General features: G+C 37.5%; 1 protein-coding gene across 3 annotated transcripts in view; it reads left to right on the top strand.

Annotated features, from left to right (window-relative positions):
* Window positions 1-13392, top strand: part of slc8a4a (solute carrier family 8 member 4a) — a 125016-nt gene extending 111624 nt beyond the window's left edge. For 2 of the 3 annotated variants that reach the window (XM_087300157.1, XM_087300156.1), the window contains 2 exons: window positions 3852-4124; window positions 8282-13392. In XM_087300157.1, coding sequence (XP_087156283.1) covers window positions 3852-4124; window positions 8282-8661 — 653 coding nt within the window. In that variant the 3' untranslated portion in view covers window positions 8662-13392. 3 annotated transcript variants of the gene reach the window in all.
* The last annotated feature ends 249 nt before the right edge of the window (window positions 13393-13641 follow it).

Here is a 13641-nt window from a genome sequence, read left to right as displayed (position 1 = left end):
GGGATCATTACATCAGTGGTTTTCAGTTCTTGTCCTTGCACAACACGGCTCTCAGATAACAAGCTTGATAGATGAGCGCTTCATTTATGAATTTTGTTTAGAATTACATGTTCCCTAAAGTGTTCCCCAATCCTTACTAACTTGAGCATGGGAAATCTTTACTTCACTTCAGAACATTCATTCACAGATTTGCGCAACCCCACTGCCTACAGCATATTTATTGTTATATACTTGGATCGGACATAGGGAACTCGTCTCAAACACATCTTCAAGTAATTCATCTCAAGGGGAAAATTAGCTTTATGTGAAAAACATCCCATGAGTAAACTACACCATGTGTTTGGTGTGAACTCAGCATTATTTCCATTACGAATGTTCTCATTGGTTGATACACGTGATGACGTCCATCACAAACGAGTACTGTACAACATCCCACCCCTTCTGTGATCATTGTTTGTCTGTGTGTGTGTACTGAGAACCAGTCAGCAACAGACTTTTAAAATACAATACGAATAATAATAAAAACTGTTAAAATAATTGTCTACATTGATTAATTAAAGAGCGCCTATTTTACCCCTTTTTAAAGATGTAAGTTTTTATGTATAAAGTTTCAGCTCAAAACACCCATCAGATTATTTAATATACATTTTTGAACATGGGGATTTTCAACTTTCCCATGTGTGTGTCAGAGCCATGTTCCTGCTGCGTCAGATAAACAGCACAGTGACAGACAATAATGAAAAATACTACAGTAAGAACGTATGGTTATTTGATGTATTTGTTGTGGAGTTAATTAAAGCCTTTGTGTAATGATGAGTCACACACAATGTCGTTACAAAGTTTGCGTGAGCACACACACCACACAGCATGCGTGTTTAACTTTTCACTGTTTTTGCACGGCAAATGTAACAGGATACACATTAATATCCACTGCTTTATGGATATCCATTATGTTAATGTACAAAATAAACATGATTAATCGTCTACCACCTGGGATTAAAGCATCTTCTTTTATTATGCGGCTTTGGTGATGAATTACAATTGGTTATATATATTACAATGAAGACATGTTAATACGCTGTTGTCAATCAAATCGGTGGGAAAACCGTACTCCTACATCATATTGTGGTGGACCTCAGAATTGCAGGTATTTGGATCAGATTTTTACATCAGGAAATTTAAATCAGTTTACATCAGTTGTTTACTAGTTTCAGTTTGAGTCGTTTTGATGTTTTGCGCTCATATGTGCGCCCATGGGCATTCTGGTCTAAAAGGAAGGCGTTCTGAGGCGCATTGCTGGAGCATTGCTATTTTGAGAAACTATATTATATTTTTCAATAGACCAGAACAAAGCCGGTCTATTGTCCAGCACAGAGTGTGTTAGTTGTGTGCCTCGCTATATATTTATATTTGTTTTAGTAAAAACAAGCTTAGATTTGCCCACCTGTCAGGTTTCAGACCATATGAGGCACAGCATGTATATTTGGATATAACTCACTTTTTTGACCACACTTTGTTATTATTGTTCATTTATTTGTTTGAAGGAAATTAAAACTGAATTTAGAAATAGTTTTGAAACAAATCTTTGCGCCTAACAAACAAAATTAATTATTTATAGGCTACTTAAAGTTTGTGTACAAGGTTTCCCTATCCAGGAGAGTGAACGTTAATAATTTTTCTCTCTTTCTCGCACTGTAGATGCTCTGTTTAACTGTTTTCTTGCTAGTGAAATGCTCAGTTTTTCTACTTACAAAGTCGTCATGTAAATAGCAATGCGCGACGCAACTGGCTCTTAAAGGGAATGGGAAATGAGAATCTGATTGGTTTATTCTCAAAACACACCTATAACTCATTAAGAAAATAAGCTCAACCCTTTTAGACCATGCGCCACGGCGCAAAGCGGATTTTTCTGTCCTTATATTAGCAAAAGTGGATTCTGACATGCCCTGAATGCGTTTGCGCTCTGTGCTTTGCACTTTGCGCATGGATCGTCAAAATAGAGCTTATTGTGTTTATACCACTCCATTATGACTGTGGACACACTATACCTATACACAGTTCTGTCCAAACAGCTTACAAAAGTTTATTTTCATCATAAGTGCCCTTTAATGTGTTAATGATAACATTGCATTAAATTGTTCATGCAATAAATTAGGTCAAATAAAACCCTTTAACAGGCTGCAATGGTGGTGCAATTGGTAGCACGTTTGCCTCGCAGCAAGAAGGTCGCTGGTTTGAGCCTTGGCTGAGCTAGTTGGTGTTTCTGTGTGGAGTTTGCATGTTCTCCCCGTGTTCGTGTGGGATTCCTTCAGGTGCTCCAGTTTCCCCCACAGTCCAAAGAGACATGCACTAGGTGAATTGGGTGAGCTAAATTTTCCGTAGTGTATGTCTGTGAATGAGTGTGTTTGGATGTTTCCCAGTGATGGGTTGCAGCTGGAAGGGCATCCGCAGTGTAAAACATATACTGGATAAGTTGGCGGTTCATTCCACTGTGGCAACTCCTGATTTTTAAAGGGACTACGCTGAAAAGAAAATGAATAATGAAAACCTTTTAACAACCAGTTTGTCTATATAAACTGAATATGAGCCTTCTGGCAACATTACACAATCTTAGCTAAGTAAAGGAGGTTCGGGAAGAATGAATATTTTATTATATATATATATATATATATATATATATATATATATATATATATATATATATAAAAATTCATTCATTTTCTTGTTGGCTTAGTCCCTTTATTAATCCGGGGTCGCCACAGCGGAATAAACCGCCAACTTATCCAGCAAGTTTTTACGCAGCGGATGCCCTTCCAGCCGCAACCGATCTCTGGGAAACATCCACACATGCATTCACACATACACTCATACACTACGGACAATCTAGGCAACCCAATTACCTGTACCACATGTCTTTGGACTGTGGGGGAAACTGGAGCACCCGGAGGAAACCCACATGAACGCAGGGAGAACATGCAAACTCCACACAGAAATGCCAACTGGAACCATTAGCTACCTTCTTGCTGTGAGGCGACAGCACTACCTACTGCGCCACTTTTAATTGAAACATTTAATTTCAGATAGTTTTTTAACAATAAAACAAAGGGTTGCATTATATTTTAATTGACAATCTCAAAAAACATTCCCATCATTCTCCATTTCTTCTCAGATGGGATGGTGAGCTAAATCAGAGGCTACCATGTGCCAACTTTGGCCCACAGGCCCAAGTTTGGGCATCACTGCTCTAGATTTACTGGTTGATTAGGTATGGGTTTGAAAAAAAAAATGTAATGTGTTGTGTATCTTATTCTATGAAGGTCTAATAACACTACTTGCTAATTTTAAATAAAGAAATATATTGTCATTTAGAGGTTTTTTTTTATTTTATTTTTCAAAACAATAACAATTGTTTGAAAATGAAGGTTATTCCACCAAATATTGATTTCTTAACTCTTTGGAAGTTAAAACATTGGTATTGTGCGGTCTAAAAAATATTATATGCATTACTTTAAATTTTTTTGCATTTTTATTTTCATTTTGGGAGAAAATGGCACCAGTGTTTTACAGAATAAAACAAAAATTAAGTTTTACTTAAACAAATAACTGTAAATGATAATACTAGAGAACCTGAGAATTATCATGTGTTTTTTTCATACAGTAGCTTCTATAATAACAGTATTATACCCCAGTATACAGTTTATTGATGATGAAATTTATGATAAATAGATAACCAAAAATGACACTTGTTTAATAAATTTAACCATTTCAAAATCTTGGATTGTTTTGTTAAGTACTCATGACTTCAATTTTGACTATAATAAATTTACCCTACTATTTGAATATCTTTGCAGGAGATGACGATGAGGAAGAGAGCGGAGAAGAGCGCTTGCCCTCCTGCTTCGATTACATCATGCACTTCCTGACGGTTTTCTGGAAGGTTCTGTTCGCTTTCGTACCCCCAACAGAATACTGGAATGGCTGGGCCTGCTTTATTGTCTCCATCACACTCATCGGGGTCCTGACTGCTGTAACTGGAGATCTGGCATCTCATTTTGGTTGTACAGTAGGCCTGAAGGACACAGTCACAGCCGTGGTGTTTGTGGCCTTGGGCACTTCTGTACCTGGTGAGTGTTTATTTGTGCTTCTGATGTCCTTTCTATAGCATGGAGCTGATTAGTAAGGGATATTGAACTAAAAAAAATCATTATTAACCAATCAGAATCAAGCATTCTGTTTTTTACATAAACATTTAAGGTATTGCTTTTACCAATTGATTCCAAAAAGGTCAGCTGTTGTGTGAACAGCCCAGTTTGTTTAGATGTCATTTGGATGTGTGGGCTATATAGAGGAGCATGATTTGCTCTGGAGGCTGGAAGAGATCTGTGTGTTTGTCTTGGTGTTAGCTGCATTAGAGGGGATGGACTGATCCTGCACATGCTCAGACTCTGAATGGTAATCGTGCTCAAGTTCCAACTCGCATAATGTAAAGATTCTTTTGACAAGTGTCTTCTGGACCGCTGTGTGATTAAATAGAGAGCAAACCACTATTGTACGTTTTAATTCTGCTCAGTTATTACTAATTTATATAGATTTTAAAATACATTTTGGGTTATATAATATTTTGTATAGTGTAATATAATTCATATAATTAATGTTGTGCAAATCACAAGTTCTGTCAAAAAATTTATACACTAAACATATACACTCACCGGCCACTTTATTAGGTACACCTTAATAGTACCGGATTGGACCCCTTTTGCCTTCAGAACTGCCTTAATCCTTAGTGGCATTGATTCAACAAGATACTGGAAATATTCCTTAGAGATTTTGGTTCATATTGACTTGATAGCATCACATAGTTGCTGCAGATTTGTAGGCTAGATGTAGATGATGTGAATCTCCCGTTCCACCACATCCCAAAGGTGCTCTATTGGATTAAGTCTGGATCTGTGAAGGAGATTTGAGTACAGTGAACTCATTGCCATGTTGGCTGTGGTGTTGGCACGATACTCAGTTGGTACTAATGGGTCCAAAGAGTGGCAAGAAAATATCCCCCACACAATTACACCCCCACCAGCCTGAACCGTTGATACAAGGCAGGATGGATCCATGCTTTCATGTTTTTGACGGCAAATTCTGACCCTACCATCCGATTGCTGTAGCAGAAATCGAGACTCATCAGACCAGGCAATGTTTGTCCAATCTTCTATTGTTCCATTTTGGTGAACCTGTGTAAATTGTAGCCTCAGTTTCCTGATTTTAGCTGACAGGAGTGACACCCGGTGTGGTCTTCTGAGGTTGTAGCCCATCCGCCTCAAGGTTTGACGTGTTGTGTGTTCAAAGATGCTCTTCTGCATACCTCGGTTGTCACGAATGAATATTTGAGTTACTGTTGCCTTTCTATTAGCTCGAACCAGTCTGGCTATTTTCCTCTGACCTCTGGCATCAACAAGTCATTTGCACCCATAGATCTGCCGTTCACTGGATACTTTTTTTCTGACCCTTCTCTGTAAACCCTAGAGGTGGTTGTGCCTGAAAATCCCAGTGGATGAGCAGTTTCTGAAATACTCAGACCAGCCCGTCTGGCACCAACAACCACAATGTCACGTTCAAAGTCACTTAAATCACCTTTCTTCCCCATTCTGATGCTCAGTTTAAACTGCAGCAGATTGCCATGACCACGTCTACATGCCTAAATGCATAGAGTTCCTGACATTTGATTGGCTGATTCGAAATTTGACTAGCACTTTGACAGGTATACTTGTTATAAAGTGGCCGTTGAGTGTACAACAATATTTACATTGTGCAAAAGCTATTAAGACTAATATGACAAATAGAGACACCTTTTTTAGTCTTGTTTTCGGTAAATTAAGATTTAGGTGATTTTTTTTGTAAGTTTTGCATATGTCTAAAATTAATTGGCAAATGTGAAAATGTACATTTAAATTTTGGCAGACACTTTAATCCAAAGCAATTTACACTGTGTTGAAGGTACACATTTTACAAGTTCTTGCTTTCCCTGAATTGAATTCACAACCTTGGCATTGCAATCACTATTATACTCTGCTATTTGAGCTAGAGAAATACTTTGACTCATTTATTTTATTGCCAATTTTGTCAACTCATTACTGCTCTGAATGCTCTGAATTCATGAAACGGATTCATACTGGTAACTCCTTGACTTGTGAGTGCTTAATATTTCAAATAACCAGCTTATATAAAATTTATTTAATGTGATTCATTCTACACTGGTTACACTGATGTTTTTGTGTGCAGCTCGAGAGGAAGATGCTTTTCTGCCATTTATTTTTTGTGGTCTTTTATCTCATCACATTCAATTTAGATTGAGAAGTCAGATTCATAACTCAAGTAAAACACTATGCTCTGTTGCCCATTCTTGCTGTCAGATACTGTATTTACTTTAAAGGAAAGACTTGAAATCTGATGCTTGCCTCCTCTAGAGAATCACAACAGGTCACACTATATAAACTCTGGTCAGATTTCCCAAATTACCAAGCACTACAATCACTCAGGTGTTTTGAATTGACTTTTTTATTTTATTCTCATGGTATGCTTTCACAGCTGGCTCATTGTTGGGAAACATGGAAAAATGTAACCTTTAACTTTAACTGTTTAAGTGAAAATAGCAATTATGTGTGGAGACATTCTGAAAAAGTTAACGTGAATGTGGTCAAATCTACACAGAATGCAGAGTTCATGACAACTGACGCCATGTATTTACTCTTCACGACACCCTTGCAGAAACATGTTTAATTTTTCCCCCAATCTTCATGACGAGTTGCGTCACATGTTTGACACTGGACACATATTTACTTATGGGTGGGTCTTGGGTGGATAAGATCAATCATTGGTTTTGCAAACTTTAACTACTTTCTCTAAAATATTAAAGTGTTTTAAATATAAATACAAATATGCAGATATCTCCATTCTCACAACAAGTTTCTGAGATCTCTCATTCTTCCAACCAAGTTTGTTTTTCCAAAGTAATCTGGAAACACATTCAGTGCTGCAAATACATTGCAAAAGCCTGTCTTGCTTATTCAAAATACTTGATTAAACAAATTAAATTGAAACTGACCGGTGCAATGGATAATTTAGTCATTAAAAATGAAAACTTCTCTGAAACTGTGAATGTTTCACTTTGATTTTATTTTGGCAAAATTTTATTTTATTTAACAAACCAGTTTGTGCTTTGTCGCTGAAGCGTATAGCGGACTGGTTTTGAATCACTTCACCTCAGATGTTATTTAATATTTTTGTTTATCTAGTAGATAACTGACCAACAAAAATACATTAAAATTAAAATACAAATTACAGTATACCACACACAATTTGTTTCAAAAATATTTTTTTCCAAGAAAAATATAATATTTTTGTTTGTGCTAGCCACTACTCAGCTGTGCGGGTAAATGATTTATTTCATGGAAAATAAGGAATAAATTAGTACTTCACTATAATTGTTGTATCACAGACCTCTGTCATATATTTGCAATTTTTTTTATATGTCATTATTTTGTCTTGAGCATTTGATTTTTCCTCGGTGCTCATTTGCTTTTATTTTCACTATATCACTTGCGGCAAGTTCATACGAGGAAGTGTTTTTATAAGCAACCCGTGGCTGGAAAATATACATTTAGATTTAAAAGAAAATAGTTTTGAATATTTTGAAATAAATGTTTGATCCAATCAATGTCATAATGTAGCCTAGTTGTCAGCAAGCATCAGTTTTTATTAAGATTGACAAAAGATTAAGAATGACATTGAAATTAATAACACTTGTGACTGCTTTGGGAAATAATGTTTATTGTAGACGTCACGGGATGACTGATTGTGAAGTAACATGTAGTCTGCACATTTGTTACCCACGACAAGTCAAGAAAACATTGCTTAATCTGACATAGTGACTTTTGTAACAAACAATAAAAGTTGTGTGATCTGACCGGAGCTTAACTGAAGCTTTTATTCAGAAGAAAATATTTCAAAACAAATGCTGTTAACATAAATATAATGGCTGAGCCTTTATTATTGCTCAAAATGAGCTTTGGTCATTGCATTTCAGGTCTTCAGTTTCTACTGTTGAGTTAAATCAGGCATGTTAGATTAGGAAGTGTTTGAAACGTCCTGTCTTTTCCAGAAACACGTTTGCCCTAACCTTAAAGTGAAACCTCTTTTATTTAATTTTTCCTGTGGGGCTCTTCCAGTTCTCACCATCTATCTTTTATCTTTCTCTCTCTGTCTTTTTTTTTTTTACTCTATCCAGACACCTTTGCCAGCAAGGTGGCAGCCATCCAGGACCAATACGCCGATGCGTCCATTGGAAATGTGACCGGTAGTAATGCAGTTAATGTCTTCCTGGGTATCGGAGTGGCGTGGACCATCGCTGCAGTGTACTGGCACAGTCAAGGCAAAAAATTCCAAGTCCCACCAGGGTCATTGGCGTTCTCCGTCACCCTCTTCACCATCCTGGCACTGGTATGTGTTGTGACACTACTGTACCGCCGCCGGCCCTCTGTGTCCGGGGGCGAGCTGGGGGGCCCGCGAACCCCCAAGCTGCTCACCGCATTCCTCTTTATCGTGCTGTGGCTCATCTACATCATGCTGGCCTCGCTGGAGGCCTACTGCCACGTGCCTGGCTTCTGAGAAAGTTCCTAAGACAGACGCATTCTTCGCTGTACAACCCCATCATTCCTCTCCATTTTTGTGTCTAAAATGAGTGTTTAAAGATAATTATTGTTGTTAAAACTGAACTCGCCTCCTTTCACTTACACTGCTTTGGGTATCTAGATAGGTGTCAGTGGAGGATGATGGAGGCTCCGTGTTTTCATGCACAGCTTCTCTTTATAAATGGATTTCTCTTACATGGTGTGTTGCCACCACCTGGATATTCAGACGCAGCAACATTTTCCAGAATAGTCTCCAGAGAGCCCCCTCAGCGTTTTTCTTGCTTCAGTGCTGTCTTTTTTTTCCAGGATGGTCCTTTATGCCTCGCTTCAATATTCTTTCAGAAATCCCTCTTATATCATTCTCTGTTCCCTCCCAGTCGCTGTCAATAGATTCATTCCCACTGCAGACATTTGGGCATGCTTCACACCTCTATCTACCCTCAAGACATAAACACTCTGTTTCATCTGTCTGCTCTTGCCTGTTACTGCAACTCACTGCAGACTTATGTACCACCCTAGCCATATTCATTTTTCTCATCTGTAATTTCTGCTCAAGTGATCTGGTAAGGGCTGACTCTACTGTAATTCGATATTTGTCAATAACCCTAACTAATTGGACTCAAACCACTGACCATGCCCCGATGATACCTACACCAAAACTTTGATCTCACTTGCAATAATGATACCTCTTCGTCACTATTGACCCAGCAGCTTCTTCATCTCTGAGCCCAAAATTTCAGATATGCCTTTTTGATGTCTGATCTGCTCAATTAATATCTAAACCACACCCATTTCAGTTTTGACTCCACCCATTATACTACCTCTACTACGTCTTCTTTATACTTCACCCCATCTCCAATATTACCACCCTTAACCTATTTATGACCTCACCATTTTTTTCACAGCTCATTTGATCCAAATTATTTACCTTATTCTTCAATGAAGAAGTGCATTCGTTTTTGCGATAGTACTTCTGATACAGTTGCATATGGGGGAAATGACTAGGAATAATATACGGCTGAACAAACAAGTGTGTTCATGACTATACAGGCAAAGCAGTATAATATAATAAGAAAATATCAGTTAGCTACATCAAACAGCAAAAAAAATGAATGGAAGTAAATGAGACCAGAAGTCTCAAGCCAAAGAGATTCAAATGGCTGCAGTTGCTTGTACGCAAAGAATAAGGTGAATAGATTTGTTCAACTTTATGTGGCGCTGCACAGATCAATCAAAATCCAAAACGAATAGTTGAAGCAGGACATGCCGGTTAGAAAGTTTGACTTGATTTGAGTTGGCAGCCGGTAACTCAGTCATTAATTTGTTTATATAGGGTATTAGGTTTATTTATTATATAGGTCCATAGGTTTATTTTGGATCTTTTTTCATATAGAACTTATTTCTGTATTCCGCTGCATAACCTACAGTATTTACAAATGTTTTAATTAAAATATGGTATTGACCTCCAACTGAAGTGTGGTTCAAGTCGAATACACCTATTATCATGTATGATCCCAACCTTACACCACAGCCTTTTCAATGGGCTATATGCACAGCCAGTGTTTTTCGGCCAATGACGAACTTCCGGTGAAAGCTTTATGTGACTATTTTCAATTTCATACGGGTCCTTTTACAGCATCAATGTTGTAATGTAATTCAAATATAATTAGTTAAATACACTTGAGCATGCATTTGGTTGTTACAATATTAAAAGAGACGAAAGACGTCTAGTGTAAACGCTAGCGTCATCATTAGCCGTAGACTAGCACAGAAACTCCATTGAAAATGCTGGAAAAAATTCATTCATATTTTAAAGACATGGTGCGGAGAAAAAATATAATTTACTGCAGTGCATCTTGTTTGGTCTGATAGCCAGTTTATATTGATCTCAGCCAGCCAGTGAAGATTGATTTTTTTTTTTAAAGAAATTTTGTATAGGATGACAATTCACCGGAAGCCCTGGGGCTGGCTGACTGAAATAAAAAACGTGTGCACATATCCCATTCTATCACATCTTTTTTAATATTATTTACCTCTGACCCTGCTCCATTAGTTCCTGCACCAAACCTTCTTCACTTATGACCTTTATACTACCCTTGTCATCATTTCTTTATACTTGAACCAACACCATTACTACACCATTACTATACATGATTCTGCGCCTACACAATATGTCAAAACATTTTTACTTAAGACCCGGTCTTAAAATAATCAAGAGTTTTACAGCTCCTAAAAACCTGTACTATCTATATCACACATTTTCATAGTTCATACAATAGACCACACTCTCTTCATTTACAATGACATAAACCACACCCTTCATCTGCGGCCCCGCCCCAATATTACCTGTACATTCTTTACTTAAGACCTCATTCTTGACACAACACATCACCCTCTTCATATCTATTTATTTCATGTCAAGTGTTGGTGTTGTAAATCTTTTGCGCTTGTGTTTTTTAATTTATTCATTTACTTATTTATTTAGTCATTTTGACCTTGCTACCGAAAGCTAACTATGAAGTAAAAAGGGGGAATGTAAGGGGAAAATATTTTTTTCTCAAGGTTTTCTTTGCTGAAAGCAAAAAGAGGCACACATGTTGCATGGCACAACATTAGTGATAGAAGTTGAACGGAGACCAAAAGAAGTAGTTTAATGGTGACATAAGAACCAAGGTGTTGATGTTTATACATGTGATATTTATTGATATTTATTATTAACTATGTATTATGTGGGGAACAATATTGTAGACCATATGTGTGTGTGAGAGAGCATGTATTTGAATGGGCGAGTGCAAAAAAAATCTGACAAAATGTTGTGCACCAATCCCTGTACAATGTCTTTGTATACTGTATGAATATGAGTGTCCTAATGTATGAAAGTGTGCTATACTAAAGCACAGTGAATTTCGTGTGTCACTGCCACGCTCAGGAGTTCCAGGCTCCCATTCTGTGAGCTTATGGATCTTCTTCTAACATCTATGAATCTATAAATGGCTGCAGATTCTATGTATCAAATTCATACCCATGTTGTTGGTCCTAAATCATGCAGAGAGTGAGCGGACTGTCCTGTCACTAAACTGTTAATAATATACAGCTTCACTGTGTCAAAACTCTATTTAAATTTGAAGGCATTGCATCGAGTCATGTGGTTGTGTGTGAACACAACATGGGTGCCTTGATATCAAAAGTACATCATTTTAGGCTTTGAAGTAGGTCTGTCACCAAGTTTACATTGTAATCTGTGAGACAAGACAGTGAGTTCATTTTTCGTTCACGCACACCATATGCATTTTACCTGTGAAATGTGAGCCTCTCTCCTTCGCCGCATTAATTCAGAGCTGTATCTAATTTTCCAAGCGCTTGCCTCTCCTGATAGCATCGCCACTACCTAATTTCTGTTTATGTGTGGTTTAATGTATAATGGATTGGATTCCAGTTCAATTTCAGTTTGCTCTCTTTAATCAGTGTTCTCCATCTGCTCCTTAACTAATGAGACTTGGTTCATTTCCAGTTAGCCAAGAGTTATGCTAGCTTAGTTAGCCTTTTTCTCTCTTTCCATCTATCCCGCACTCTTCTTAGCTAAGTGATACAGTGATTCACTTTGCAGATATTACATAATTGTTTACAAGGATTTAACGCGTCCCCATTTTCCCAGCTATCAGCCATCTGCTTGGTCCAACCTGGGACACGCTATAAGAAATGAAAAGTTATAGCTGTAGGAAACTCTGGTGTTGTTCACTATTAGGAGCCCCGGCAGACCAGCGCTTCAAACTTTTTAATGTACTAAAAAAGTCATTTTAAGTGAGCGTGCAGTCCCATTATCTGATTTACAATGATGCCAGTGGCCAAATGCACCATTTAAGAAGGGTGCTATCTGTTAGGATGCTTTAAAAAGGCTGAGCTGCTATAGCTTTTCATTTTTGTGAATGATTAAACAGAGTCCACCAAATCGAGTCTATGGAAAATGACGCAAGTGCTCAGCTCACTTTCTCTCACAGTGTGTGACGCAAAAAATAGTGGGCGAAACAGATGTACATACGGTCCACATTTGTACCGGCATATGTGTATTTATACATTCCAATGATACGGGATTTTAAAAAAAGCACAGAGCGATGTATTTTTAGTGCTTCTTGTTGCTAGGCGACGTCTCAAAGAGTCATTGTCTTTCTGTCATTATGTTGTCTGGTGTCAGCGCTCTAGGGTGGGTGGAGGTGGGGGGGGGGTAGTCTATTGGTTTGTAATTACTTTTTAAGGTCACTCTCGTCCTTCTTCTTGTATCTGGTTGCACGAGGTTAATGAACTTAAAAGTTCCTCCCAAATTCAAAGCCGGCGCTTAATTAAGAACCTTAGAGTTTTGCTTTATATTAACATGAGCTTTTTGGAGAACAGAGGAGTGACTGATCTCCCCGAGGTAAACATATTCCAACAAAGCACCCATAGTTGCATCAGAATAATGAAGAAATATAGAGGACTGTGGTGGTGAATCTTTAAGTAATGCATTGTGGGCACTGCATACTGTATGAGACCATATTCTCTTATGTGGATCTGGAAAGATCATCTTTTGTGGAATAAGTATTTATGGATGGATAGATGAATTTATGACCAAATAACAGTATATGTGCATAGAAACAACACTATCACAATTACAAAGGCGTAGTTCACTGAAAATTTTAATCTGTCATTAACTTTACCTTTATGTTTAGCACAAAGATAATGCTTATCTAAATACAATATCAGTGGGGACCAAAATAACATTAAAATTATAGTTATGTCATTATTTACGTACCTCCAAGCCATTTGTTTTGTTGGAATTGTGCTTATTTGTTATTCATAAAATGCAAGTCAACATCTACCAACATTTTGATAGCTAAAATAACAAATGGAGGCAAACCACACTGGTCTGGTGTCTTATGAAGTAAAAATGTTCATCTGTAAGGGAATTTTTTTTAAAAATTTT

This window comes from Danio rerio, chromosome 21 (genome assembly GCF_052040795.2).
Source record: "Danio rerio strain M-AB ecotype USA chromosome 21, GRCz13ab, whole genome shotgun sequence".
Lineage (NCBI taxonomy): Eukaryota > Metazoa > Chordata > Actinopteri > Cypriniformes > Danionidae > Danio > Danio rerio.
This window is presented reverse-complemented; position numbering and strand designations above follow the sequence as displayed.